This window comes from Scophthalmus maximus, chromosome 2 (genome assembly GCF_022379125.1).
Source record: "Scophthalmus maximus strain ysfricsl-2021 chromosome 2, ASM2237912v1, whole genome shotgun sequence".
NCBI classification, from domain to species: domain Eukaryota; kingdom Metazoa; phylum Chordata; class Actinopteri; order Pleuronectiformes; family Scophthalmidae; genus Scophthalmus; species Scophthalmus maximus.
The window spans coordinates 5,828,302-5,852,456 of NC_061516.1; the positions used below are offsets into that span (position 1 = coordinate 5,828,302).

The window sequence follows — 24,155 nt, forward strand, 5'->3', positions numbered from 1 at the left end:
TGTTTAAGTATAACTTTGCAGAGCTGCCAGTGTCTGTCATTGAAATATAGGCTACAGTATTTCGGATATAAGTGTCTTAAATGTGATGATGTGGGATATTCCTGCCATTGCTCGTCGAATGTTTCTCGTGCAGTTCAACAAAAGACAAGAAGAATTCAAGAGAATGGATCCTTTTAATCTGAAACACATTTGTTAAGTTAGAAAATAAAATCAATTCAAAAAATAAATAGTAAATTGATACTAGTTTACACACTCATTAAAATAACATAATTTCTATGATAAATATCACAATCAAAGTAATCAGTGGATTAGGATGTGTGTGTTGTACATTACAAAGAGATCACTGTCTTTTTAAATAGAACTGTATGATTTATTGCATACCAGCACATTGGTGGGAAATAAATAAATGTCTGTCCATCTTAACATGCAAAGCTGGATGTTTCTGAAGAACAATATTCACAAACAAAAACAAAAAAGCAACTTACAACATTTATGACGGACGTACTGAGAGGCGTGCACCCCAATGATTTCGTGACACAAACACTTCCACTGTGATATTTGTCCGAATGCTGACAGATGTCCCTCCAACATACGACCAGATCCTCTGCTCAAATCCCTGGAACAACAGTGGCAGGGTACGTGGACCAATCACATTTCAGTATCAAGTTTGGTCTTTCCTGGCAGGTGGAAGTCAGTCAGGTATATCAGGTGGATGCTGTCCTGCGGTAATTTTCCCTAGTCTACTGATTGATATTTGGCGGGACGACCTTCGAGGAAGATGGCGCGGTGGGTGATGTTGGACTGACGGTAACGCCAGCATCTCACGAGGCAAAGTAGGAAGTCTGCATTGAGTACAGGCGGTCGATGGGGTTCCCCGCCCGAGCCTGCAACAAGCCCACATCTGTAGCGGTCAGGAAGCAATCGCTTGGACTCGCCAGAGAGGTGTCACTGTCAAAGTTGTGCACAAAGGAGTCAGTACCTGGTGAAAGTGGAGGCGACATGAAGAAGTCAGATTTTAGACCTAAGAAGCTACCAACACAAACCCACGTGTCTACATTTAAAGGTGAGAAATTGAGGTTGCAGCCCAGAAATATCCTGGGTCAGGCCAGTGAGGGTATCACCTAGTTGTATTGGGCTCACCAGGTCGACATGATGACAACTCAATGAGTTATCCAGTTTTAATCATCTACCATCCATTTGTCAACATCTCTGCCAATCAAAACTGAAATAAAAGTGGGAGGAGTGTTTGAGGATTTAAGCCCTTTTGGTGAGAGACGGGTGAGAACACTGGGCAAGTGTCATTTCACCAGAGAGAGAAGCAGATTAATTCAACTTTGTCTCAGTCACTGTTGATATATTGAAGCCCAGCTGTGAAGGGTATTGGGTTTTCAAAACGTTAAAGGGATTTAGTGTAGCGCTCGTATGAATTTGAGGATTCATTAAAAAAGGAATTATCAAAATGCAACAAATGCATGACATAATCTCAGTATATTTTAGTCAGTTTACATCAAGTCGCAGATAAATGGCATTCATTTCCTAAACAACATTTACATTTTTGTATTTTGATTGTTTTCCCAGGCAATTTTCACAATCACTTTTGGTATGATATGAAAATCCATTTTCCACAATTTGAATCTAGCTAAAGATGAGTTTTTTTATAACTGTGTAATAGAGGTGAAGACACAAATAATCATTTTGAACTTTTCCACGGCCAATTACATCTCCGCATGGCAGTAAGTTTTCCAGGCAGGGCTGCAGACAGTCTATCCTTGTACGCACTGTGAGCCAAAATCTCCAGTCCACGTTAACGTGGGGGGAAAGGCAGATGACGCAGAACAGACGTACCGTAGGGGTTCGGGCCCTGCTGGAAGGGGTCAGTGGCAACCACGTGCTGCTGCCGCTGGACTGGAGGTAGAGGCCCTGAGGAGGAGCTGAGCAGGCGTCCCACACAACCTGGTGTCACCTCTTCGAAAATCAGAGGCAACAAGTGAGAGCAGTGTTTGACTCAACAGCGGTAATCACAACATACTGTATGACATGCACGCATTGTCTTGACACATCTCGATTGTCTCTGGGTTAGCCATTTTTCGTTTTTTATTAAGCGTTCCTTATTAACGTCTCGCAGTAATGTGAATATTTTTTATCAGTGTATCAAGTATTTAGAGCTTGCAAATAAAATTGAAGTGATAAGATCCCTGTTTTTCTAATCTTTGGAACGTTCTGTTGCTTTTGACATTTTCATTTATATGGTGCTTTTCTGGTGTTATCAACAGGTGCGCCCCATCCATATGATATCCATTAACTCGTCTATCTGTCATATATATTGTAAGTTATCAACATTTTGGGATGTTTGAAAGTCTCAATTAAGTGCGTGGTGCAATATTGGGGCAGATGTCTGGCAGATTTATCTTATCACCTCATGGTCAAAGATAGGAACTGTGATAAGCGCAGATGGAGGCTCATTGTGGCAGGAATGAGTTCTGCCCTCCTGCTCTACTCTGCAGCTCTATACTGTTTTCTTCATTTAGTCCGCGTTGCGCACATTTAGACTTCCTGCAGAAATGGTGACCTGCAGCAACGCAGCGTCCGCTGTTTCTAATACTGAAGAATTTCTTCTTTTTAATTTATACATAATTTAATTGACTTAAAATTGGAAGAGAAGTTGTTGATGAAGCAGCTTGGCCCTGATTGACCAGATGTTCATTCTGGTATGTTGGTGTACTGTCTATTCTCTAATGTAGAAATTATCCCATGTGATTGCTATAATAAGTATGTACACAAATGACAATATTAAAAGTAGGCGTGGCTAACGATTGAGTGCCAGGAGAATTTATGACCACTACTGCTTATCAACCACCCTAAGCGCTTTTACAGTTTCATTTACACTAACACACAGTCAAACAGCCCTTCTACAGCGCCTTGCCCAAGGACACTTCGGCACGCTCTATCTGTAGTGCTATTGGTCAGTTCACACCTTGAATGTTTCCACGTGTTTCCTGTAACCACTTGTGATCCGATCTCAATTCCCTGCACTATGTGCACCATTTCTGTTCACAAAGACAAAATGATGTTTCTTTTGGCCAGACTGACTATGCAGATGTGTCCATTTTAAGTTAAGCTAAGTGCTTTGATGTGCTTCGTAAAGCTTTACGGTGAAATACATTTTAAGTGATTATAACTGTCGCGGGTCAGAGGACGACAGCTGAGTAGGCGGGGCCTCAATGTGGCCCAGGACGCATTGAAGGACCGAGTCTTCAGTGTGTCTTTGGTTCGTTCACAGCTGAACTTAGAGATGACTCTCTGTGTGTCATCTGCACATAGACTCTTCCTTTGCATAAATGTCACCAATAACACATTTTTATTGTTGTAATTTTGTTACTTATGGCGAATGGCATTTAGTGAAATCTGATTTTGCTGGGAGCTCTCACTGATTAAATATTGCTACAAAAGCGCTACATCGAATGCTTCCTTGTAAAAGCATGCGGTGCATTGAATTCAAATGCACTGTCATAACTGCGTGACTGTTTGATCTTGAAGACGTCTCACCAGTCGTCCGAGAGGCTTTTTGTCACTTTAACATCAACCTACCTCCGTTCGTGTTGGTTTGCTTTGTTCATTTGGTTTACAGCCGTAGCTTCCACTGTAATAAACCGGGCTGCTACGCCAATATTGACACACTGGAAGTCCCTGAGCAGAAAGAGGCAGTGATTGCCAAAAGCACTGGGACACTTATCTAAACTGACTGTTCCTATCAGCTGTGAGACCACAGTGGCAATAAGCCTGCTCGCCGCGATGAGCTGCGCTGCCGAGAGAATCGCGGCCCCCTCACTTTATAGCCCTGCTGTCGGAAAACTAAAAACTGGTATTTACCAGCAAAGATGTGACTCCGGCTGCCACTTTTGTGGGCTACAGCTCACAAAAGTGGGAGGGTCCCCCTTCTGTTTATTGTTCCCTACCTTTCGGTAATTACGGCCTTTACAGTAATAACAGACAGATTGCATGTTGCAGATGGACATCAATGGGGCTTTTCCTTGTTGTAACGTCAGAGGATGCAGCTGACCAGCACAACAAATTCACACGCGGATGATAAATCCTCACCTTGGCCTCGCCTCTGGCCGTTGTGCAGCTCCTGCTGTTGCTGCTGCTGTCTGCGCGCTATCTTCTTCATCTGTGAATGAATGAACGCAGTCAACAACTTGGCGGCTGACCGGCGTTGACGGGGAGAAAGACGAGAAAGACGCACGTGAAACTGCTCAGGTCCACTTCCTCCATATGATACATTTACAACATTTAAATAACTTACTGTCACCACACTGAGTACAACCGAAACATATTCTTTGGGTTTAAGGATCAGCAGGCAGTTTTCATCAAGCGACCATTGTGACAAAATATGCATACAAAATAATTTCCATATACATGTTAACAATATGGAAGAGGACAAATAAAACAAATAAAAAAACTAATAAACCAAAAAAACAGACAAAAAATGAGGATAGGAGAGAATGAAATACTCCTTTGTTTGTTGTCATAATAGAGAAAGTTGCCACGACGGGGGCATTTGAAAGAAGACAATCTGAAAAGGGTTAGAAGGAACGGACAGATGGGCCTGCATTAAGTCACGCCAGTCACAGAAGAAGAACAGGACAAGTGGTTTCCATCGTACACAGAGTAAATCCATGCAGAAATCTCGGCTCAGTAAAACGCGGCAGATACAGAAAATGGCTGATGACTGGATCTGGAAAAAATGTGTATGGGCCCGAGTTTTTTTTAAAGATGAGATATGTATAAACTGATATGGGGTGAAAAACACTGGCGGGACCATAGTGAATGTCACTATGCCTCTAACCCTCACATGACTGTCCATTGTAATGTGTTTTGAAGCAACTGGCCCCTGGTATATTTTCACTGGAGTACAGTGCAGTGCATTAGGGAAGTCATCTTAATCGTCATTAAGCTGGAAGCATTCACATCATTCACAAATTATAATTTCCTTGTGGTACTTAACCCCTGTTTAGTTGAAAGTTGCCAGTCACCTTACACATAAGTGTGTTTGTAGTCTTTGTATGTGGTCTCTCCCACACATATTAGTACATTACCCATGTATACTGAATGAGTTTTTACAACTACTGCTGTACTGACCTTTGCTCGCTGGTTCTGGAACCAGACCTGGACCACACGAACACTTAGTCCCGTCTCTGCGGCCAGGGTCTCTCTCACCTGCACGTCACAGCGCACTCATCAGTCAACTTTGCACACTGACATTGACATGTGTATCAGAGCGATGCGCATTTCCCAAATGTCAGATAGTCGTGATCACACACCCACTGCTGAGACAGTTATGCACAGCTCATGAGAGAAACATCTTGTGTTTCCTTTTGTAATCAAGTTGTAATAGTTGGTAATAAATCCGTCCCAGCACAGTCTGGTTTTGCTTGAATTCAGGCAAAATATATGGTGAGACACCTGTTGGGGTTACATTAGGCGCAAGTCCCAAAGAAAACTGAGCTCCAAGTTTCCACCAGAACTGAATGAGGGTTTAAAACTAACCTTAAAGTGGCTGTTGTCTCAGGACAGCCAATGCATGCTTTATATAATGTTTTTTCAAATGCATATTATTCATAAAATTGTCACGACTCTGCTGGTACAGCTGAGTGGGTATCATGGTATCATGTAAATCACTTTGGTTAAAAAGTGTCAGCTAAATAAATGCTAAAGTAATGTACGTGGAATTTGTAAAAGAAGAAATCTTTGGTAAACATTGCAGAGCTCAGGTAAAAAAAACAAACAAACAAAAAACTTATTTTCAGTGTGTTTTGGAAATTGGTGCATAAAGTTTCTTCTTCCTTTGATTTATTCATAACTAAAAATCAGTCATAACACTAAACAGTCAATATCTTAGGGGCTGAATGAGGCTTTCCTTTTTTTCTCCATGTACTGTTTATATTGCATGTTATGGAGTTTCTTGTGCATTCTTACTAATAATAAAATGCTTCTATTTACCATTACTGTTCTCTGTCCGATTTCCCTTTTTCAAAAACTGAATGAATTCATGTGTGTACCAATTGGTTGTGTCTACGTGTCCACTATAGCTATCAAGGCATTAGCTGCACATACATCCTCCAAGTGAACTAGGACCAAAATGAAGTGTAATGAAAACCGTGGTCCAGCTGTCCATGTGCATGTCTGCAAAATATTATGAGTTAGGCTTAACGAGTAAAAGATGTCAATCTACTTAACCCTCACCTTTCTGCAGGGTTTTGAGGAGACCTCAAAGGAGGCCTTGAAGGCCCTCCTCTGCTGGGTGCTGAGGATGGTGCGTGGCCGTTTGGGCCGACGAGGGTCTTTGCTGTCGTTGCTGCCGTTGCCTGCTGCAGGACATTTCTCTGACTTCACATCCTCATCCTCACTCTTATCTGTCATCAGACGCAGAGACACAGACACAGTAGACTGCAGATTCAAGTTGACTTCAGCATTTGTAGGATCGCATGTGAAACACTCTTGGTTGCATTGAAGGCGGGCAACGTTCCGCTGGAATGAGGCCGATGAGAGCAATCTTCAACGTAGAGATGTGTACATTAAAACAACAACACAACAACACAACCCAGACTGTACCTACTCTCAGGTACAGTCTGGGTTCCCCTACAGGAAAACAGAAGCGCCAGTGTTACCTGAGTTCGGACTGACTGTGCCGAGCAGGATCTTCTCCCGCTCATAGTCGCTCTTGCACAGCAGCTGACCTTCTTTCAGAACAAATTTGTCCCCTTGGCACAACTGGCGCTCACAGACACAGCAGTAGAAGCAGCTGAGGTGGTAAACCCTCTCCAGAGCTCGCATTACAAACTCTGAGGGCGCTATCTTCTGCAGACAGCTGCTGCACTTGGTAGCGAACAACCTGCGGACACACAGGCGAGAGAAGATTGTTATCAATGCAGAATGTGGGAAAAGGCCAACGTGGTAATGTTATCCATTATTTAAAAAATCTGATTATAAGTTGATGCACATCCTTCCATCCAATATCTGTAGCGGTTTATCCACTAAGTGCCGTGGGGGTGGCTGGAGCCAATGCCAGCTGACATTGGGTGACAGGCAAGGTTCACCCTGGACAGGTCGCCAACGTATAGAGACAAACAACCATTCACTCTCACATTCACACCTGTGGACAGTTTATAGTCTCCAATGAACCTAACGCCAATCTGCATGTGTTTGGACTGTTGGAGGAAGTCGGAGAACCTGGAAAGAACCCACGCATACACAGGGAGAACATACAAACTCCACACAGAAAGGCCTTGGTTGCTTCGAACCGGGATGCAAACCCAGAACCTTTTTTTGCTGTGAGGCGACAGCGCTGACCACTACACCACCGTGCAACCTAGGGTTGTCACGGTACCAACATTTCAAACGTCGATACAATACTAGTAAAAGTCAAAAGGTCGAAAATGAAATTGACGAAGATTGTATAGATTTTTTACAAGTGGCATCAAGAAAGAATTGACGTATAGATACTTTTGAAAACCCTAGTGCAACCCATATTTAAATATCCTCTGCATATATCCCCTCTTACTAGGATTGCATATATAGTAGCATTCCATCAATTCCATATTCTCCATCATAGTCCATGAATGTCTTGTTCCAGCAGCCCACTTCTCCTCAGGTTACTCTCCTTACCTAACACCTGACGTGGACCTTGTTGACCCAGGCGACGTGTGAGCCGGTCTGACTCTTATTTCCGGTTTCACTCATGTCAGAGGTAGGCAGGCAGCATTAAGGACATTGCCTAAGGGCCCACACAAGATTTTGCCACGCCCTGACCGGGAATAGAACCCCCAAACTGGGAGAGTGGCTCCAGCCAATTCCAGGAACAACGTCTGAGAACATCTGAACACCCCAAGGACAAACGCGCTGTAAATACACACACAATCGACACCCCCGCAAATATATACTAAACAACCAAATATACAAACACTGCGAAAATGCACAACCCGACCAAATATGCAAACACACTCTAAATACACACAATCCCCAAGAAATATACAAAAACATTGTAAATACACAGAACTTAACAAAAAATGCAAACACGCTGTAAAAACGCATGTGAGAGAAGAATGCACTGGCAGGAAGTCATGAGTTTGGGGGGGGGGGGGGGGGGGGGGGGGGGGGGGGGGGCATGATGGTACCAACACTTCATACTGCATGTTCTGTACATGTGTGTCATTACTGTATGCTGCAACTTCACCTTCACACCAGAAAACCAAAAAGAAGCCGGATGTGTTCGCGCTAGATTAATGAGCCAGAAGTAATTTGAACCCTTTCAAGCTCCCTGTCCCTGTGAAAGGCTTTTTGATGTTGAAACGGGCCCAAAGAACTGACGTCTGACGATTTTCCAACCACTTCCCGCAACCACCTCATGAGTCAGTGTGCGATCTTCAGACGGGGAGGTGGGTGCTCTTAGATGAAGAAATAAATGCTGAACCAATATGGTCAGAGTCTGGTCCATTTTGACAAATTGCTTGATTGATCTACTTTTGGTTGTTTTTCATTTCTTATTTGGACTTTTGGAAAAACAAGGAAAGTCTATTGATCTTTATTGTTTTATTTATAGACATCTAATAAGGCAAAAAAAAAGTAGCTCAAAATAAAAAATACAACGAACAAGTACCATGTAGGTGTATATAGACAGTATATTCATATATCATATATATAAATACCTAAACCCATAATCCATTCCCTGGCCTGCCAATCTGTAAACTTGGTTTTAAACAATGTATCTGAGGGATTGAGTACCTTTTTTAATCTTTTCGAACAGCAGTTCAAATAATATGCAGCTCTTCAATGCTTCCCCTATTGCCAGAGGTCTGTCACCACATCTGGAGACTTTCTGAGCCTCCATGAATGCTTCCTGGTAGTCTCACACTAGGAAGTATCTAATCAGATTCTCTCCGAGCCCGTTAAATTCATCCCAGCCCAAGAAACTGGCAACATATTTAATCTATTGTCTGGAATGTGGATATTCTCAGAGGTATCCTGCTCGGAATGCAGTTCAATCTAGGAGCTACAGCCACATTTGGATTAGCCCCCATAGAGAGATATTCGGCGGTTGATAAAACTAGAAATGCGTGATATAAAGTAGGGCTGTCAGCCTTCCTCTATAATCCCATTCCAGGTAACTAACTGACTAAAACTAACTCTACTCCTGACGACTATCTATGTAAATTTAAAATGACCTTTGATTAAGATCCACATTGGTCAAATATCACTTATACACTAAAGATATCTAACAATCTTAGAGGCAGATTTACTGAGATTTAAAAACAACAAAATTAGGATTCTACTGTTGGCTTTTGTTTCACACACGTGTGGTATAGTGAACATTGCATCTTCAAAGAGCGGCTAGTGGCTGTGGACTTTACCAAAGTGTTCCTGATGAGGCTGTAGACTTAGTGTAGTTCTTCTGTTTTAAAACACACAAAAGAAACGTGCTTAATGCGGCTTTTGTTCCAACACTGCTCAGCGGCTCATTTCAGCGGGGACCCGGACCACCACTGCTAGGGCCAGTCTCTTTGGAGGAGCCCCCTTCACCCCCTGGCCCTGTGCCCCATGCGTCCACTCAGCTCCCGTGGCTTACTACGCATAAAGAGGAACAGGATTAAAGTAGATAAGAGGAGGAGAGAAAGGATGAAGCGAGAAGAACAGACTGTGTGTGTTCCTTCACTGTTGTCTTGTTTGCTCGGTCTCCTCGTTGAGCTACGTGACCCAGAGGAGGGTTGGGGACCCTCCTGGGTGAGTGGAGGGTGGCTTGGTGCTGGCAGCTTGTTGGAGTTTTAATGAGTAGGGGTAATTAATAGATGGCTGTGAAGGAGGCAGAGGGGCATAAAAGCAGGATTCAGAGAGTAGGGATGTGATGTTTGCTCAGCCAAAGCTCAAGAAGTCAAAATAAGACCTCAGGATTCTATAGGGACTCACTTCTACATTTTTTTCGTAAACAGGGAAATTAATAATTTATTCAGCTTCTGGGGTTTCTTTTCACCCTGAGGGAACGTTGTCTCGACTAAGACCTGCCCCGTTGGCTGCAGTGAAGATGAAACCATCAAAAATGTTGAGGTCTAAAGATGTTTGGGGAAAATTGGTTTGACAATTATAAAGCCGTAATGTTTGGCGTCTCCACAGAGAAAAAGAGGAGGTGTGCAGCGGTCTTTCCCCCAATCTCTATCTCAACGTGCTCTTCACAAAATAATAACTCAAGGTCTTGCCCTTATTAACCTTTTAACTTCATGCTCATGATAAAACCTTGTCGAATGTACCCCTCGTAAAACAAAAAAGTAAGGTATTTGGTGAAGTGAAGGTGATTGGAAAAAGATTATATTTATTGTAGAAGAATGTATAGATTGTCATGCACACGGTGCGACTGTGGGGTTTTTCTCTGCAATATTGTGAGGTCTCGAACCTCACCATGTAAAGAGCCTTGAGATAATGTATATTGTGGTTTAGGTCTATACAAATTGAATTGAATGCCTCATATTTTTTAAACTCATTTTTGTACATGTAACTCTGAAGATTCAAAAATCTCCAAAGAAAAAATGCTGTGGTGTAAAAAGGGCTTTACCAACGTGACAAAGGAAAAACAAAACAGGTAGGGATGAAAAGTAAAAACAGTGGAAGAAAAAGATGCAGTAAAGGACAAACGATAAGGGAAAATAAAATAAAATAATCACAGACGTTAACCGAGTCATAATTCAATTCAATTCAATTATATTTCTATAGCGCCAAAGCACAACATACGTTATCTCAGGGCACTTGACATGGTGAGGTCGACACCTCACAACAGGTCCAGTCAATTAGTTTGTAATGGGGGCCGGTTCATGAAAAGTATTAAATAGTAAGGATTAAGTGCAGATTAAGAGTATTCCTTCTGAATATGTTCTGACTTGTGTCTATGAAGCGAATGATGCACCACAGACCAGGCTTCCAATTCACACTTCTGTCTGCGGTGTAGACAACAGAAACGTTGTGCCGAGAGAAAGATGTGGTTTTGGTTTATGTCAATTAAAAAAAAAACTTGCGTCTGAAGTCACCGTGAACCGTTTCCGTGTGAAACTGACACCAACCGAGGGCGGCGGGGGTCTAAACAAGAACCGTAAAAACACTCTAGTAAAGCGTGAGGAGGAGATTGTGCTGCAACTTCAAATGTTTCGGTGGAAAAACAAATGAGCCGTCTGTGCGATGTATTTGTTCGTTCTTGAATTTGTTGATCAAAAACGTTCCAGGTCCAAACCAACGCTTATGTTTTTGTGTCACATTCTAAAGTTTAGTTAGTTTTGGTACAGATTTTGACATGCCATACCTTGGTCCTGTCGTTATTACCTGCGTCTCCCTGTACTTGACTGATTCGGCGGGAAGCCTTTTCCTTTATTCCTTTTTTGCTGTTCTTTTCCTTTCTATGATAGACAGCTGCCTCAACCTCCTGTAATCGATCCAACAGGCCGAAACACCCTCCCCAAAAAAATGTTCACACTGAGATGGGGGTTGAACACCAGAACAGGAGATGAGCGAAAAAACTTGCTCTCCCTCCCGAGCCATATTTAAGAAGCAATGTTAGGGCTACATTTTGTATTCAACAAAAACAATAAATTACACAGCAGCTGTACATGGTGATACGGGCACCAGACATGCGTACATCATTCATTGATTGTTTATTATTCATTTTTATTTTATCTAGAATTTCAAAGGAGTAGATAATCACGTGATTGCCTCGTGCAGCATATCCAATATCTGATGACAAGCCTAAAACGTTTTCTGACTCTGTGGACGGTAACCTGAAAACGCTCCGTCCACAGCTCCGTGCATGTCCACAGACTGTTTCTTGTTTGCCTCTCTTTGGAGTCAAGCTATAGGGTCAGAGGACCCCCGGCATAAATCATTGTAGTTAGATGGTGGAGTCTGGAGAGGTGATGAAACCTCATCTGAAACATTTTCAAGTAGGCATTTTTTTTTTTCTGCTTGTGCTGAGCTCGGTTGTTAATCAGCTGTGGCATCAAAACAGAACAGGGCCTGAAGGTTCTCCTGGGGGGGGGGGGGGGGGGGGGGGGGGGGGGGTGTCTTTGTTCACCACCCTCCTCTTTTCTTTGCCCCCTGCTCTAAGGGGGACGGCGTGTAGCTGTGTCTGGGTCTAAGAATTACTGCGCTCACAAAAAACGTTATTGTTGCAAGCAGAAAAAATATTATGAATCGCCCATGTCTCTGGACTAGACAGAGCAATAGTTGAATCATATACCAATAACATAATCCAGTGCATCCAGAAAATATTAGACCGCTGACATTGTGTTATGTTGCAGCCTTGTGTGAAATTTAGTATTTTCCCTCATCAATCTAAACTAAATAATCTAATCTAAACTTGTGCAAGTTCACAGTAGAACATTTGCAGACCGATTGTGCCACCGCGTCACGACTTGGCCCCTTCAGACGCGGCCGACAGATGCGTCCATCCAGTGCTGGGCGATGAATGGTAAATGGACTGTATTTATATAGCGCCTTTTCTAGTCATATAGACCACTCAAAGCGCTTTACAGGACAGTCACATTCACCCATTCACACAGCGCTGCTATTCACGTTGTTGTTGTTGTTTTTTTTCCGATTCCACCGTTCATTCACATTCATACACTGCCAGAAGAGCCGCCACAGGCAGTTTAGTGTCGTGCCCAAGGACACATCGACTGGGGGAAGCTGGGATCGACCATCGGGTCGCAAACGACTCTACCTCCTGAGCCATTGCCGAAGGATCCAACAGGTGGACCCTTCTGGGCCAATCTGTCCCAGAATTCATTGCACGCCAGTTTAGAAAGGAGATAATGGCGGCCATCGTTTGTGTGAACGGAGAATATACTTTTAAATGTTCCGCCTTTATCTCCCTTCTGAACTGGCCTGCAATTAACTCTGTGTGAACCTGACCTTGGATGTTTTGCTGACTGACTGTTGTGTTTTGTTTCATGGAGCAAGGAGCAGACTGCTCACTTATGGATAATATATATAAAATTACTTATTTATTACTGCACATTGATACAGCACTGTACTCATCAGTCATATTTGTATTCAAACCACTGCACATTTTAAAATATAGGCTTCTTTATACTACTATTTGCTTGGCCCCATTAGATGCTGCACATGCATCTAAATACATTATATTGTTGAGGAATTAAAACGCATATAGCAGAGACAATACTGCAAGACAGCATGTTTCTCTCAGTACAAGGCAGAGAGTGAAACACAGAGAACGCTGACACACACACGGTGCATTGACAGCAACAAGACAGGAAATGAGATCACAAATCAAAGAAACAGTCATTTTAAGATTCCACACATTACATTGTGAGTGAAGACTTTGACATAAAGAACAACTCTGTTGATATTCTATGTTGTTCTACTTATTAACAAATCCAACGACGAATGTTTCCGACTAACAAGTAGAGATGCACAATATTGGATTTTTTGCCAATATCCAATATGCCGATATTTTACAGCTAATTCGGCCGATAACAAATATAATACTTAATATATATTATTTTTTACCCCACAACTAATGGCAGGGATCATCAAGTCTCTTCTGTCGTGGCATTAACACATTATTAATGCATAGTCTTCTCAATGGCACAATGGCAAATGCAGACAAAAAATACAAAGCTTAAAATTATAGAAATATTCATTTCTTGTGCAAATAGAAATTAATAAAAAAAAATCTGTAATGTAAAACATCATGCCATATTTATTTATGACAATTGCTTTTTAACAAAACAAGTAATACATCCTACTTAAAAAAGGACTTGGACGATGCTTCTCCCTGGGACAATCATAACAATAATCAACCCACATAACTTCTGTTCACAAGGAACATTGGAAACGTGCATTGTACAACTTCACAGCCATTAAAGCAAAATAAAATAACAGCGTACTTTCTCAGTAAATTGGGCCTAAATGAGTGGACGACGTGTCCTTATCAGACTACAGCTTCAAATCTAAATGAACTGAAAACAGAAGGCCATCATGTAACGGTACAATCTTTAAAATTAGGTCTGGGCTCAATCTACACTGCAATGAGATGTGCAAACAAAATCACAAAGAGTGCAAAAAATATAAGCAGTTTCAGTCCCTACTAGGGATGCACCATATATGGGACTTTTTTCGCCGATATTATCGTGCTTCCCTACTAACCAGCATTGTGCAAGTATCAAAAGCCTGATATTTCTTCTTGCTCTGTGCCAGTACAAATACACATCGCTGAGCCACTCTGCTTTGCACTGGCTGACATGCTCCTCCGTTGCTAGGAACACACGTCATGGTTTATTTTACCTCCACCACCACACGAATCGGCTTCTGACAAACGCAGCGTTTCCTCTTGCCTGAACGAAATGTGTAAGAAACTACAATGTCCAGCTGTTTTGGAAAAATTCAGATTGCAGAAGTCAGAACATATGGACAAATGGACATTTTGGGGGGCGTTCACTTCTACTAATAATACAAATACTGCATCAGATATTTGAGGGACACAAGCACGTCTGTGAAAATTTCACTGTTGTGTTCAGTATCAACATGTTTGCAACTTACACATTATTATTCATTTTGAATTAACAACACATCCTCATCATTTAATAAAAACATAATCTGCTCACAATTATGATTCCTACACACATTCCATCAGCTGTTCAGCACAATTAAAGCAGAGGGGTGATTTTATGACATGAAGTACTGGACGCACAGTGAGCCAGTTCAATGGAGACGATGAAGGAAACTTGTGGATGTTTGAAATAGACGAGATCTTTAGCACATTTTGCTGAGATTACGACAGGATGTTTCTGCAGTTTGTCACTTGGAAATGCATGTTTCCAATTGTTGATGAGCCGAAAGGCCGGCATGCAGCAGTAACCCTGAGGCCGTGGCATTGAACAAAGACGGGCTCAAAGAGAAACGCAGCAGAGAAGATCTGTCAGCACACTGTCCACAGACCACCCAGCTGCAGGCTGCACCCCCACCACTGCAATATAGATTTATAGCAAATCACAGTCTCTGTGCCATTATGTAAATCATCTGTAACTAAAATTGCAAGCAGTTTGCTTCATTTTCATAAGATTTGCATCAATTAGTATATATTATGACATATTCCTGACACAGACCCCTTTAAAGGGGCAGTTCACGATTTTAAACCAATACACTCTTTTGTAAAAATCAGCGAATGTTTCCTCGCGGTCAGTTAGCGGCTCTGTAAATTGAATACAAAAAAAATGTTGGTGCGGAGCAAAGATGCGTGTCACTTTATGGAGTAAATTTGTGGAATGGCTTAGAAATAGAAATGAAAGTGTGTAAAACACACGAGAGATTTAAAAAACAAAAAAACATTTAAAAACAAGATGATTTACAAATATAAAAATGAAGTATGATCACCAGAGTGCATATGAAATGTATTTGGGATTTTGGGAGGACAAAAGGCTATAATGTATAATATACTTATTTATTTTTGTTACTTTCCTTCATTGCTCTGTATAAATTAAAAGAGCAGACAAATTAATTAATGATAAACGGTGGATTAAAAGGGTAGGCGTAAGGCTTCATCCTACACCTTTTGCTGTCTTGTTGTTGTTGTTGTTGTTGTTGTTGCTTGTTTATGTTTTGTTTTTAATTGCTAGAAAAGCATTAATGTAAATGTTTTATTTATTGTTTAATCAAAGTCTAGACTGAGTCTACTGTGTATATAGGTTGAGGAAAAAAACCCTGAAATAAACTAAGAGCCCTCTCCAACATCACGTACTGCCCCTTTAATACACATCACCAACTGTTTGCTTGTGAAATAATGCAGGATTTTGTGACTTTTCTTGTTGATGCTGTTGAATCACTAAAATATGATGTACAGGTAATTACAGTTATTTATTTCCACTACTCAGACGTGTAGTTATTACACCATTATGCGTATTTTATTTTAAATCTACTTTCAGTCAATTAAGAACAAAGCCAAAACATTAAGGTCGATGAGTTTTCATGTGAAAATAATGTGTGAATGCAACATTGTTTAACTTGTCAGATGATTTAATCATATTTCACTAATAAAACCAATAAAATAAAAATAAAATTAACATTTTTAAAAGGTGATGATTAAATCAGTAGCCTTATTAGAATGTATTTAATAAGACTTAATTTATTAAAATTCGTTTTATATTTTTAGCAGGAAAACACTTATGAGTTAAATTGAAACAATCATTTTGAATTGACGTTTTGTATTGTCTGTTAATAACAATAATACATACGGTGACGTCAAAACAGTAGAGTGACAAAATATCTACAGAGCCCACAGACACATGAACTTTGACCTCCAGCTGCAGCAACTAAGGACAAATCATGATGTTCGTTCATTTGGTGCAGTTTTCTGCACCTCACGTCAACCGTCTGTTGACGTGGCAACGGAAATTATCGCTTTGCTCAACTTGACACGCGCCGTGCATTTATAAGTATTATTATGATTTTTATTTCAGAATACTGTGGACATGAAGAGTGCAGAAGGTGTGGAGGGGGGGGGGGGGGGTCTTACTGGTGGTAGTCGCTCCTGCAGAACAGTCTGGTGTCTCTGGAGTAGCAGGTGGCGCGGAGCGGCCGCTGGCACGCGGCGCACCGCAGGCACCCCTCGTGCCACGACGCGTCGGCGACGCGCATCACGAAGCGGTCCGAGATCATCCGCGTGCAGCCCGCGCACACGGCCCGCTCCGAGGCCCCGCCTGCCGCAGAGGAGGAGAGGCGGTGAGAGGCCGCACGGTCCCCTGAAAGGATCAGGTCAGCCAAACTAGAAGAAGATTACAATCTACACCGTCAAAGCGGTGAAAAGTCCAGGGGTTTCATTTCATTTCGTTTGACTGTGTTTCCATGGACTGCGTCTCACTAAGAAGAACCGAGCACGGGATGTGAATCCTCCGTTTACACTGATGAACACAGGTTTGCACCAGGTCGCCTTTTTTGGTCATGTACAGCAAAAAAAATACTTTACCCCGCCAGAAGTGTCCAGCCTATTGAAGCATTATAATATTTTTAACGCTGGAGAAAACATGATGTCTCGTGCAGTTGAAAGTTAAAAGGATAGAATGAGGCTCAGAGGGGAAACAGAGAGCAAGTAATACAAGTAGAAACAAAAAAGGCGTAGATGGGTCATAGAAAAATAAAGTAGACCTGCCGTAATATCAAATTCAATTGAACTCAAACATATATAAACATGGGCGCAGTTGAGGAGAAGAAGGGAGAGAAACTCACTGAGGACAAGATCCAGGGAACCTGCGTCGGCCCGCACACCCTCCTCCACCTTCATGTCGCCCAGCATCTGCTCGCACGCGGCGGCCGACACGCGCCTCTCTGGCGGCTGCGCACGGGGCCGGTCCGTGGGCCGCGACCTCTCCCACCTCGGAGACCCAGCACGGCCCGGGGAGGCGGACACAGCCGAGGGCCGGTCAAAGGAGACGACGCAGAGGAGTTGGACGCGTGTTGATGAGCCGACGTGTCTCCAGAGGTGTGGAACGAGAAGGGTCCTGGCACAGCGACGGACCAGCCCCCTCCTCCTCCTCATCCCCCTCCTCCTCCTCATCCTCCTCCTCCGCGCAGCGAGGCCATATCTGGGGACAGTTCGACTCTCTGAAAATCAAACACTGACTCAAAACCAGGAAACACCCGATGCCATTATTTTCCCTGACACATTTAGACCAGCGGCTTCATTTTTCAAGAAGATGTATTGATTCAAAGGGTCACAAACCCGACGGGGGTCACACGACGACGTCAGGATGAGAACATCGTACAGAACAGATGACTGAACATTTTCATTTCACTGGGGGGAAACATGAATTTGGAAATTAAGATTCCGTGAACAAAGAAAAATGGGAATTGGAATTAAGTATTGTAGTCGACGATAATGTGTGGGAAGACCTGTGCCCTAATAGCCAATTGTGGAAAGAGTTCGATTGGAAATTAAACCTCAGATATTTTCTTATTTCTTATTCCATGTAAAATGACCTTAGCACCATGTTGGAGATATTGTGGTACCATTGGGGACCAGACACACATATCTTTTAGGATTGCACAATAATTCAACGGTTTTGGATAGGTGTTAAAAAAAAAGAAATTATGTTATTAAATATCTCTTTTGATCCCATATTATATATTTGTTTCTATATTTTTGTCAGGAGTTGTACCTAAAGAGAGATATAGCACGGGGCAGAGATACTGACTGAATTCTTTGATTGCCAACGAAATGATATGTAACGGAAAACCACTATAGAGGTCATTGTAATGTTTATTCTTAATTTTTTTCTAATTCATTTTTCCTAATGCAATCGAACCTGCTTCATTTCAAATGCTTCCACTTTGGTTCTTTGTCAGGGAATGCTCTGTTGTTGTTTTTAAAAAACGAAAAGAAACACAAAACTAAATAAAAAGAAACAAAAAGGAAAATTCCAAATGATATTGAATGTTTAATGAAGGTCCTACGTGATGAAATGTTCAGGTGTATGCGGTCAATCGGAATATTCTGTCTTGTACACGCGTCCCGCAATCAAAATTAAAAAAGAAAAATTCAATGATTTAGAAATACCCGGGACTTACAGTAAAGTGTTGATGTCGTAACGAGTTTTAGGTCATCATCTTCAGAAAAACCTGAAAAAAAGAGAGGGGTGGAGTAGAGGTCAAGCTGGGATGTTCAATTTTTAATAAAGTAGTGTGTGCTTATATCCATATAAAACTCAAATTCAATTCTTTATTTTGATGATGTGAAGTCCAACACTGCCCCCCTCTGGTCAACAGTTGAAATGCACCAGAGCAGCTCGGGTGCGGTGGAATTCTCCTTCCTATCCACTATTCCTTGACCTCAGTGGAAAACGTCATGACTTGTGGGGCGTCTCTAACTCCTTACTCTCACATAGGAAGCTCCAGTCCATATCTCCAATGCTAAAGGAGATAGGAAAGAAAGCATTGAAGCACCTTTCCCATGCATTTAGAGAATCTGAACAGCTCTTATCATGGTGCTGAGGAAATACTTCTGGGTCACTTCGAGATTTAGGAAACTTCCTATGCCATTTTGACAATTCCACCTCACCCCACGTCTGAGTGAACACACTGGGCTCATCTCCAGCTGCTGCTCCAGAACAGAGGTTGTTGTAAAGACGGATGCAGGAACTGGACCCAAAATGCAGAGGTGAAATTTTAAAGCAGACATTTTTTTAAATCGGAAAGAACACAAACTTACAGAGCTCCAAAGTAAAACAAAAAGGGTGTCCACAGGTGTGGGAATGGAAACAGATGAACTCAGATGGAAGAGGTAGCAAACACAGGTGACGAGCGGGTTGGGGGAAAATGACAGACGAACTGACAAGGACAAAAGGGAAGCACAGAGACTAAATAGAGGTGGGCGGGGCTAATTGAACACAGGTGAGACACATGGGGGAGGAGACACGGGGAAAGTAAAGTGAACAAACAGAAACACAAATAAAACAGGAAATACAAAGGTAACTTAACTAAAACCTAGACACAAGCACAATCACAAAAGCAAACAAAGCAACACACAGTCCCATAGCTCATGGGGGCAGAATCCTAACAGTTGTTTGATCAGATCCCGCTCACTGTCTGTAAGCGTAATGCGCCACACAAGAAGGACTCTTTGAAGAGACGTGCCACACACATCGCCGTCCTGATTTCTATCACTTTAACAAGCAGCTTTTAAAAGAAAAGAAGAAGAAAAAAGCTGTAAAACCTCTCTTTCTCTTTTGAGGAAACGATCGGCAGCTGACACACTTGTAAACATGTTTTTGTGATGTTGTCTCTGCTGTTGATCGCTTGTGGAAAACGAGGCGGTCGTGACGGTACCAACACTAAGCCTTCTGGGTAGTCGCACACTGCTGCCCAATGAAAGCAACCAACAAGATGAGTTCAATGACACAAGTTCGATGTTGTGATATCTCGACAGGTGGTCTGTGTATCCATTCAATTCTAACCAGTTTAGCTTCATTCATGCTGTTTGTGTGCTCATTTCATGAGATAATGATTATTAATGGGACCATTTTTTCACCTTTTTTTCCACTGTAAAAGAAGTATAGTGTAAAAAGCTGAATTATAGCCCTTCTGGAGAGAGTCATAGTTAAGAGGCACGGAACTCGGTTCAAGGTCGGAGTGTTGTTTCAACACACTCCCAAACAGGCAAAGAACCAGTTCAAATCAGTAAAGCCTTTATAATGACACACATCAATACATTGTATCTTTCATCTTATGAACATTTTTCTTCAAATGTAATATATCCTGATTAGAGTTGCTTACCTTTTGAAATCTGATTCCTTAAACTACTGAATCCTGATTTCATGTAATCCAACTCTGGTTATGAATCTATAAAATGTCTCTGCCTCAAACTGTACATTGATTAAACCAAACGGAGTCGTGGGTGGTTGACGTTATCAAACCCTCAAGCAGACGTGGTGATCTTGAATAATTGCATCAGTGCTGTCGATCAACAACAACACGTTAAAAAAGTGACTGTTGTGTGAGGATCAGAATCTCATTCATATCTACCACCTCCACCAGAGGACACCACTGAGTCAGAGAGGTCATCACTGTAAGAAGCTTTATTGTTAAAACAAATACGTGAGATCAGGAAAAACATTTCATTCCACGTTCCTTTAGACACCGACTGTAATATTCATCACTCCCAGTTAAAGTAATGACACTCACAGTTAAGGTAACAATCACCAGGACTGAAAGAAATATATTCATTATCATAATAATGATTTACAAAACCACCATCTACAACTTGTGTCCCCTCTAAAGTCCGAATCAAGAAAAACCTTGAATAAAAAATGAAAGGACATGTTGGAGGCAAAGACTTACAGGCAGGATGAAGAGATGAGTGACGCAACAGGACTGGAGTTTCTCAGGTTCAGCAACAGAGAGTTCACAGTCCACTCAAATAACTGAGGTGGAGAATATAGACATAGTTATTTAACAGCCTGTGAAGATTTGGAATGTTACATTTGAAGAAATGCTGCAGCAAACAGAAATATGAGTCACACGGTCAAATGAACCAAGTGAACTCCTCTCCACACAAGTTTCATCTTGATGATGTCTCTTGTGGAAACTGTTTTGTTTTTTTAAACTGTGTGAATTTAGAAGAACTTTGAGCACATCAGCTGTGCTTTTGTGGCTCTTCACTACTGTGGGTTCTTGTGTTTTGTCCATGAACCACTACAACTGAAACTCTCCCACGTATTTTACATACAGTATGTTACTGCACTGTCTGTGATCTCACGCGACTTCCTCACCGAGACACAACGGAGCATCTTTTCCCTCAGGCGCTGTGTTCACGTGGTTTCTCACCCGTGTGGCTCTTCTCCTGTTCAAAGTCCATTCAGCACGAAAGTGTGAAAGTTCTCCCACATGTTTAGTAAATTCGACAGTACGTTCGACTTTTAATCTGTACTCGTGTGTTTAAGTTTGATCCCTTACTGAAACATTTCCCACATGTTTCACAGGACTACGGCTTCTCACCTGTGTGGACTCTCATGTGAACATTCAGGTCAGTGCGCCGTTTGAAACGTTTCCCACATGTTTCACAAGGATGCGGCTTCTCACCTGTGTGAGTTCTCATGTGAACAGTCAGGTCAGTACTCTGTTTGAAACATTTCCCGCATGTTTTGCACAAATACGGCTTCTCGCCTGTGTGAGTTCTCATGTGACCATTCAGGTGAGAACCCTGTTTGAAACATTTCCCACATGCTTCACAAGAATACGGCTTCTCGCCGGTGTGAGTTCTCATGTGAGCATTCAGTCCAGTACGCCGTTTGAAACGGCTCCCACATGTTTCACAAGAATACGGCTTCTCAGCTGTGTGAGTTCTCATGTGACTTTTCAGCTCATCACGCCGTTTGTAACGTTTCCCACATGTTTGACAAGAATATGGCTTCTCACCTGTGTGAGTTCTCATGTGCAATCTTAAGGAGGATGGCCGGCAGAAAAATTTCCCACATGTTTTGCACAAATACGGCTTCTCACCTGTGTGACTTCTCATGTGAATATTCAGCTCATCACGCTGTTTGAAACATTTCCCACATGTTTCACAAGGATATGGCCTCTCACCTGTGTGGACTCTCATGTGAAGAAACAGATGGCTACTATTTTTGAAACTTTTCCCACATGTTTTGCACAAATACGGCTTCTCACCTGTGTGGACTCTCATGTGAAGATTCAGCTCATAAAGCCGTTTGAAACAATTCCCACATGTTTCACAAGGATATGGCTTCTCACCTGTGTGGACTCTCACGTGAAAAAAGAGATGACAATTATGTTTGAAACCTTTACCACATGTTTTGCACAAATACGGCCTCTCACCTGTGTGGACTCTCATGTGAGTTTTCAGGTCATGACGCCGTGTGAAACCTTTCCCACATGTTTCACAAGGAAATGGCTTCTCACCTGTGTGACTACTCATGTGGACCTTTAAGCCACTACGGAACCTAAAACCTCTCCCACAATTCTTGCAAGAATGCAGATTCTCACTTTTGTGACTGTTACAGTGACTCTTTGTTGGGGGAGAGTTGTCTACATCGTCACTGTGACTTGTGTTATTGTGACGTCTCTTCTTTCTCTTTGTCTCTTCATTTCTAGTTGATCCTGGCTCCACCTGCTCACTTCCTCTCTGATCCTGGCTCTCAGCTACAGGAGAGTAGTGAGAGAGGAGCTGCTGGTCACCGTTTGGTTCTGGTTCACTGTTCTCACTTTCCTCATGAGTAGGAGTCAACACAAAGGTATCAGTCTCCTGATTCAGTACAAGCTGCTCTCCCTGACTGCTGACTGGTTCCTCCTGTTCGTCTTTCATCTGTGGAGGCTCTGGCTCCTCTTGGTCCAGACTGGAGTTCCTCTCCTGGTCACGGAGCTGCTGCTCAGAGAGAACCTCCTCCTCCTTACAGACATGTTGCCGTTGGAGCTCTGGAGGAACAAAGGGACACAAGATATCATCACTAATGTAATGGTAAAGAAAACAGCCATCAGTACAACTTAGAACCTTTATCAGCACTCTGAGAGAATTGAAACTAATGATAAAATGCGAAATAAGTCGGGGACCTCTTAGTTCTTTTTTCCATTTCCAAGAGGCGTTACTAACGGATTGAGTCTCATTCAGACCATTCTGCTTGTACTCACGTGTCCTGTGGAGCTTTATCTCGGGTTTCCAGACGATATCCAGCAGTCTGCGCTGATGCTCAATGTCTTCATTGAACTCAATGATAATATTCTCGGTGACTCTGGGTTTTTCTTCAGCAGCAGGTGGTGGTTGCTCTGGCTCCTCTTGGTCCAGACTGGAGTTCCTCTCCTGGTCACAGGGCTGCTGCTCGGAGAGAACCTCCTCCTCCTTACAGACATGTTGCTATGGGAGCTCTGGAGGAACAAGGGGACACAAGATACATCCTCACTAATGAGACGATGGAGAACGAATCAATACAAACTGTCTAAACCGTGACCAGTTTAAATCCTGTGTTAGGTTTCACTCAGACCGTTCTGCTTGTACTCACCGGTCCTGTGGAGCTTCCTCTCGGGTTTCCAGACGATGTCCAGCAGTCTGCGCTGACGGACGATCTCTTCCTGGTACTCGACGACACTTGTTTCAAAGTCTCTGGATATTTGTTCTGCAGCAGCAGTTAGTCGCTCGACGACGAACTCTGTCAAACGATGAATTGAGGACATCGTTTCTTCTTCACCGCTGAAACATCTGTCCAGCGCACGACACCACCAGCGTCTTCCAGCTAGCTCCTCATCCGCAGCATGATCCGCAGAGCTAACGTTGTTTACTTCCGGCGGGTGTCACACCGGGAGGTTCCGCCAGCGGAAGTGAGTTCTTCTTCTTCTTCTTCTTCTTCTTCTTCTTCTTCTTCTTCTTCTTCTTCTTCTTCTTCTTCTTCTTCTTCTTCTTCTTCTTCTTCTTCGAGTATTCCGGCAGTTTAGACGCTGCTGAGCGTATTGCTGCCTTCCACAGGTCAAACCTAATCCTTTATTTTTTAAGTGAGTTAGTTCCACCATTAACCTAAAAAAAAAACAATTATAGTACAACAAGTAACGTAAAGTAAAATATAAATGACAAATCAACAAAGTGCTAATATTTTTTATTTATTTAC

General features: G+C 42.3%; 2 protein-coding genes across 2 annotated transcripts; both read right to left on the reverse strand.

Moving 5' to 3' along the window:
- Positions 1 to 172: 172 nt before the first annotated feature.
- On the reverse strand, positions 173 to 21,009 carry LOC118300688 (LIM homeobox transcription factor 1-beta-like). The gene is made up of 10 exons (XM_035625326.2): positions 20,881 to 21,009; positions 18,613 to 18,663; positions 17,275 to 17,649; positions 16,565 to 16,748; positions 6,669 to 6,892; positions 6,244 to 6,413; positions 5,140 to 5,217; positions 4,099 to 4,168; positions 1,846 to 1,965; positions 173 to 979 (listed from the first exon to the last, which is right to left on the reverse strand). Exons 3-10 carry the CDS (start codon positions 17,600 to 17,602, stop codon positions 822 to 824), a joined length of 1,332 nt encoding a protein of 443 aa, XP_035481219.2. The 5' UTR covers positions 17,603 to 17,649; positions 18,613 to 18,663; positions 20,881 to 21,009; the 3' UTR covers positions 173 to 821.
- LOC118300660 (oocyte zinc finger protein XlCOF6.1) lies at positions 20,604 to 23,957 on the reverse strand. Its single transcript, XM_047337749.1, has 3 exons — positions 23,556 to 23,957; positions 23,188 to 23,421; positions 20,604 to 22,974 (listed from the first exon to the last, which is right to left on the reverse strand). The coding sequence occupies exon 3, from the start codon at positions 22,862 to 22,864 to the stop codon at positions 21,524 to 21,526; it is 1,341 nt and encodes a 446-aa protein (XP_047193705.1). The 5' UTR covers positions 22,865 to 22,974; positions 23,188 to 23,421; positions 23,556 to 23,957; the 3' UTR covers positions 20,604 to 21,523.
- Between the last annotated feature and the right edge of the window lie 198 nt (positions 23,958 to 24,155).

Coding starts and splice junctions, on each gene's coding strand:
- LOC118300688 (XM_035625326.2), bottom strand. CDS start 17,602: ATGAGGAGGAGGAGGGGGATGAGGAGGAGGAGGGGGCTGGTCCGTCGC. Junction 6,414..6,668: donor CACAGTCAGTCCGAACTCAG/GTAACACTGGCG, acceptor GTCTGATGACAG/ATAAGAGTGAGGATGAGGAT. Junction 980..1,845: donor GCAGGGCCCGAACCCCTACG/GTACGTCTGTTC, acceptor CACTTTCACCAG/GTACTGACTCCTTTGTGCAC.
- LOC118300660 (XM_047337749.1), bottom strand. CDS start 22,864: ATGAAAGACGAACAGGAGGAACCAGTCAGCAGTCAGGGAGAGCAGCTT.